The 5,923-nt window shown below is 66.3% G+C and overlaps 1 protein-coding gene across 1 annotated transcript; it reads left to right on the top strand.

Annotated features, from left to right (window-relative positions):
- The first annotated feature begins 1,992 nt into the window (after window positions 1-1,992).
- On the top strand, window positions 1,993-4,061 carry RPS15 (ribosomal protein S15). Its single transcript, XM_086627764.1, has 4 exons — window positions 1,993-2,021; window positions 2,220-2,305; window positions 2,806-3,040; window positions 3,894-4,061. Exons 1-4 carry the CDS (start codon window positions 2,019-2,021, stop codon window positions 4,005-4,007), a joined length of 438 nt encoding a protein of 145 aa, XP_086483890.1. The 5' UTR covers window positions 1,993-2,018; the 3' UTR covers window positions 4,008-4,061.
- Window positions 4,062-5,923: the final 1,862 nt, after the last annotated feature.

Raw genomic sequence — 5,923 nt, 5'->3', positions numbered from 1 at the left:
TGCCGGGGCGGCACGGTCGGACCTGCCGTGCGGAGCCATCGCGGCTCCAGTTGGCTCTGGCCAGGACTGGATTTGACACGTTGAAGGGCTCTCACGCCGAGTCTCCTCAACGTGCTGCTGCGCCCGCCGCCGGATCACCGGCACCACGGGCTGGTCGGTGCGTGTCCCGTCACATGCACCTCGGGTGCTGCTCTTCGTCTGCCCTCGGGGCTCCGAGGCGCTGCCAAAAACGCACTGCGCGGAGCGGGTGTGGGTATCTGATGGAGTTGTGCACTTCCAGGAGAGTGCCCCTCGTCTCTCTCTCTCCCCACTTGGGAAATTCGGAGGCGATTTTCCCAGTGACATGATCTGCTGGTGCTTGCTCAGGGATCCCGTTCTTTATTCCTGTCCCGATGCAGCGCGCTGCTCTCGCTGCCGCGCACCGACCGTCTGGCTCCTGCCCGCCCCCTCTTCCGAGGTTTTGTCCAGCTGCTGAGAGCAGCATGAAACGGGCAAACACGGATTTCTGAGCATCTTCCCGTGGAGATTAGTGTCCATGATGTGACCTGGGTCTTTGGAATCCCGCTTCCGTGTTTGCCTCATTTCAGCGCAAGGTTGAGCGCCGGGAAACGAGTGCTGAGCCGGGAGCGCTGAGCCGGGAGCGGCACCGGAGTGACGTGCTGCGCATTGTCCATCCTTCCGGAAGCCAGATCTTCTCCCGGGACCCTTCTCTCAGGGGTTGTGTGCTGCTGGGCGCATCCATGCCGTGAAGTCGTCTCGTTGATGGGGCGCAGCTCCTCGGGAGCGGACAGTGCGCTGCAGGAGCGGACGTGGCGTTGCTCAGCATGATGCCAAATTCGGGATGCAGTGGGATGTATCTGCTGGAGGTCACTGCGTTGCTCTTGGAAGGACTTTGATCCATTCAGAGGTGTTTTTCGTGGCTGCCTGTTTGGATCGGATCGCTCGGCTGTGGATCCTCTTGGCTCTGCTCCCCGCTCGGTTACTTCCACGAGCACAAAGCACTGCGCATCCCTGCGGAAGGGGAACTGCTCCTGCGTTCCGTTCGCACAGCTGTGACTTTCTGGTTGGCCTCCATGTGGTGTGACCGATGGATTTCCTCGTGGAGGATTGGTTTGGAATTTATGGCTTGTGAAATACACCGTGGAAAACAGTCTAATGCCAAACCACGGGCGCGCGGAACGGACGGAGACCTGAGGTCGCCGCTGCTCCGCTGCCTTTCGGGCTCCTCTTGGATAAAAGGGTTTGGAGACCAACTCCTTCCGCACAGAACCAGCTCTTCCAGGTTGGCGCGAGCGGCATGGAAACTCTTGGAACTCACCTCTGCCCAGGGACAGACCGAACCAGCCGGCGCTTGCCTGCCATGCCTCGGCTCGGCGCTCCCGGACTCACCGGGAGCAGGATGGGCGCGGAGGCTGGCGGAGAGCGGTGTCCGTGACGGGACGGAGGTGACACCGCGGGGTGACTTTGTCATCGTCCATCCGCGCTTCACCCCGCTGCTCGGGAAGGCAGCGGAAGATGAGGGTCCGCTGCTGAAAGATGAAGGCTGCTTCCCAGTGGGTGCTGGCCGGAGCAGCGCTGGGTGCCGGGCGCTCGGAGCGGTGCGGCGGTGGGGTCCGCGTGTGGGTGCAGCACCGGGTCGCCGTGCCGCGGGGGTGACTTGGGGATCCCTCGCGGCCGCTGCCGGGGCCCACCGCGGGGCAGCGGGAAGGAGCAGCTGCGCGGTGGCACCCCCGGAACACGAGCGGCCGTTCGGCTCCCAAACCTCCTGCCGCCTCCGCAGGTCTGGGGGGAGAGGCGGGTCTGTTCCCCCCCCCCGGGCAGCGCTCGGCCCGCCGCTGTTCCCCGCACCGCCGCCCGCCCCCGCGCTGTGCCCGTTCCTGCGGGCCGCGGCCCCTTTAAGAGAAGTGAGGGCGGAACTGCTGCCGGAGGGGGCGGGGCTTTTTCAGCCCTGTCGCCGCTCTCGCGAGATCCGCCGCTTCCGGCCCGCGCGCGGCCTTTTCCGAAGAGCCGCGGCCAAGATGGTGGGTGCGGGCGGCGGCGCGGGCGGCCGCCATCGGGCTCCATCCGCCGCGCGGGCGGGTCCCGCCGGGCCCGGCCGGTGCCCTCGGGCTGGGCCGGTGCCCCGGGGCGGCGGGAGGGAGCCGGGGGGCGGGTGGATGCGGGGCGAGCGCGGGGGCGGGCGGCCCTGACCCGCCGGTCCCGCTCCGTCCCGGCTGCAGGCGGAGGTGGAGCAGAAGAAGAAACGAACGTTCCGGAAATTCACCTACCGGGGGGTGGACCTGGACCAGCTGCTCGACATGTCCTAGTGAGAGCGGGACGGGAACCGGGACCGGGGCGGGGGGAACGGGGCAGGGACGGGGAACGGAGCGGGGGGCCAGGGCGGGCCGGGGAACGGGACAGGGGACCGGGGCAGCGGCGGCGAACGGGGCAGGGGACGGGGAGGGGAACGGGGCGGGGGCCGGGGAATGGAGCGGGGGCCTGGGACGGGGAACCGGGGAACGGGACAGGGGACCGGGGCAGCGCCGGGGAACGAGGTAGGGGCGGGGGCCGGGAACTGGACGGGGGGACCGGGGAATGGAGAATGGGGCGGGGGACCGGAGCAGGGAGCCGGGGCAGGGCCGGGGCACCGGGGAACGGGACAGGGGAACGGGGCAGGGGCCGGGGCAGCGCCGGGGACCGGGGTAGGGGCAGGGGGCCGGGGAATGGGGAACCGGGAACGGGGCAGGGAACTGGGAACGGGGCAGGGAACCGGGGCAGGGGCCGGTGCACGGTGCCCCCCCGGGCTGACCCCCCGTGCCCCCGCAGCGAGCAGCTGATGCAGCTGTACAGCGCGCGGCAGCGCCGGCGCCTGAACCGCGGGCTGCGCCGCAAGCAGCACTCGCTGCTGAAGCGCCTGCGGAAGGCCAAGAAGGAGGCGCCGCCCATGGAGAAGCCGGAGGTGGTGAAGACCCACCTGCGGGACATGATCATCCTCCCCGAGATGGTGGGCAGCATGGTGGGCGTCTACAATGGCAAGACCTTCAACCAGGTGGAGATCAAGGTGAGGCGGCGCGGCAGCGCCCGCAGAGCTGCGTCCTGATCCGAGCTCAGCACCCGGAATGCGTCTGCGTTGGGTTTTTTTAACGCTTTGTGTAATCATAGGATCATGGAATGGTTTGGGTTGGGAAGGACCTCAAAGATCATCCAGTTCCAACTCCCCTGCCATGGGCAGGGACACCCTCCACTACGCCAGGTTGCCCAAAGCCCCATCCAGCCTGGCCTGGATGCTCCTCCCTGCCGTGCGTCTCGGGAGAGGTGGAGGCTCCTGCTTGGAGCAGAGCTGTCCTGGAGGGACACCTGGAAGTGTCCAGCCTGCGGCGGGGCCGCTCGCAGGGGGGTCTCCAGGCTCCAGTGCCATTTCCAGTAACAAACCAACGTGGCTTTGTGAGCGCGTGCGCCGCTGCCTGCGGTGGGTCGGGATCGCGCGCTGGTCATGCCCAGCCCTGGCTCGCTGCCCACCAGCACCAGCTTCCGATGAAATGGATCCGTGAGGTTTCCTTGGAGTGGAATATCCTGTGGGGTGGGTGGTGTGACCTGATTCCCCGGATGGGATTAGGTGATGTTTTCCACTTGGACCTGGCATTAAATCCAGCCTGAAAGTGCACCAGGAGCCCCCGAGGCTTCTGTGTCCCAGGAGGGGCAGAGGAAGCCCCTCATCACACTGAACCCCTCTGGCTCTGCGTGAAACCGGCAGTGCCCGGGCATGGCGGTGGTGCCATAGGCAGGGACTTCTGCCAGGGATGAAGGTTGTAACTGCCCCCAGCCTGCTGCGGGGGGTGGTCTGGGGGAGGCTGGTGGTCTGTGCCCCAGCCCGGGTCGCTGCCTCCAACACGGATCTCTCCTTTCCCTTCCAGCCTGAGATGATCGGTCACTACCTGGGCGAATTCTCCATCACTTACAAGCCGGTGAAGCACGGCCGGCCTGGCATCGGTGCCACCCACTCTTCCAGGTTCATTCCTCTGAAGTAACGACGTGCTGTGGGAGCCTTTTCCATGTGTAAATAAAGAAATTTCTCCCACCTGGCTCTCTCTTAGCCGCGTGGTTCCCAGGGCTGCGGACTGGGACACACTGGTTTGATGTTTTCCTGAACGTTTCCCTTTTTTTTTTTTTGCCAGTCCTTTTCTGCAAACGCAGCACACGCTTCTCTTCTGATGGTTTCATTCGATGAATGAAATTCCTTGGTTTTTGCTGGGAAGTGGTGACTGGCACTTCCATTTAACTCGATTTGTGACATTTTGAGCCACACCTGGATCGCCCCAGGAGCGCGTGGAGCGCGCGCTCGCCGCTCCTGCCTGAGGTTCGCTGCGGAGGTGAAGCAATTTGAGGGGGTGGGTGGGTTCCTGGGGGCTTCAGAACCAGCCCCCCTCTTGGGGGGGAAGCTGCCGAGGACGCCGAGATCCCAGTTATTTTCTCATCTTAAATTCGGGATTCCAAAGGTTTTTGGTGTCTGTGGGCTCAGCGTGGCGGTGGCCGGGGGGTGGTGGCTGAGCTGGTGGGTCGTTGGCTGCTTGGGCTGAGAGGGAGGAACGTTTCCCGTCACAGCTCCGGGGGAGAAGCTGCTCTTTGGGATGAGGTGGATGATCCGGTCTGGCCCAGGAGCTGCCCCAGGGAAACCCGGCCAGCGTTGGCGCCAGAGCCAAGAGCCGCTGTCAGTGCCATGGTCAGTGCCATGGCGAGGGCCAGGGATGGCCGTGCCAGCTGTGGTGGTGGCCCCAGCTCTGAGGAGCCTTTTCAGGTGTGGGCAAAAGCCACCGGGCACATTCCGCAGCCCCTGCAGCGGTGAGGAGCCCTGGCATTGCCACGCTCTGCGAAGCCATCGCCAGAGGTGACGGAGGGGTTGGCTGTCGCCGTCCCTGCTGCTCCTGGCACGCTCGTCCTCCGGTTTTCCTCCCCGGTAGACCTGGCGCAGCAGCGGCCGTCACCCCAGCTGCCGTGTCAGCACCAACAGCGATCACCGTGCCCCGGCACGTCTGAAGCGTCACGGTGATGGGTGTTGGCACAAACTACGCTGGGAAAACTTCACGACGTTCAGGCGTGCCACGATGCGGGCGCACAGCCGTGGCCGCAGCCTCCCGCTGCCAGAGATGGTGGCACGTGTGCCGAAGAACTCATCCCGGCTTTACCAGGACTGAACAGCCGTGCCTTTGCCCTGTGAGGCCTTGGCACGGGGAGTCGCAGGGCTTGGCACCAGCCCTGGGGCTTTGGTCAGGTGGACGGGGGCTGCCCATGGAGGGGAGGGGAGGCAGTGGGGGGCAGCGGGGGATTTGGGCTGTGCCAGGCTCAGGGTGGTTTCAGCCAGTCCCTGCCACTGGCCCTGGGTGTGCCACGGGATCTTTCAGGGCCTGACCCCAGCCTGTGGGGCACCGTGAGCACGTGCCAGCCCTCTCCTGCTGCCTGGTGATGCCAAGGCACGGCCGGGGCCGTTTGTCCTTCAGGGAAAGTCTCCTGTCACCAGGGTCCAGGTCCCTTTTGTTTAAGCAACGTGACCTTGACAGTCCTTGTGCAGGTCCCGCTGGCAGGGGGGGCACAGGGTAGGGTCCTTCTGCCCGGTTGGGGCCCTGTGGGCACCCTCAGCCTGGCTCCTCTCCCCGCAGCCAGCCCCACATCCCTGGGGTCCCCGGGTGGTGATGCTGGGAGAGCCGGGGTGCCCTGGCTGGGAGGTGGGTGACGGTGGCCTCGGCGTGCGCAGTGCCCAGCACAGGTCATGGCCACGGGCAGAGCGGCAGGATCAGGCCTGGGCACAGCCCCGGGTTGTGTCCGGCCCCACTGAGGGGGATCGGCGGGGGTCCCGCTCGCCCTGGGGTGCTGCCAGGCTCAGCCCTGCACCGGGCAGAGTGCGGCCGCCCCCAGAGCTGGTACCCCCGGGCACGGGGACAGCCCCGGC

The sequence above is a fragment of the Tauraco erythrolophus genome, chromosome 28, assembly GCF_009769465.1.
Source record: "Tauraco erythrolophus isolate bTauEry1 chromosome 28, bTauEry1.pri, whole genome shotgun sequence".
Taxonomy (NCBI): domain Eukaryota; kingdom Metazoa; phylum Chordata; class Aves; order Musophagiformes; family Musophagidae; genus Tauraco; species Tauraco erythrolophus.
This window is presented reverse-complemented; position numbering and strand designations above follow the sequence as displayed.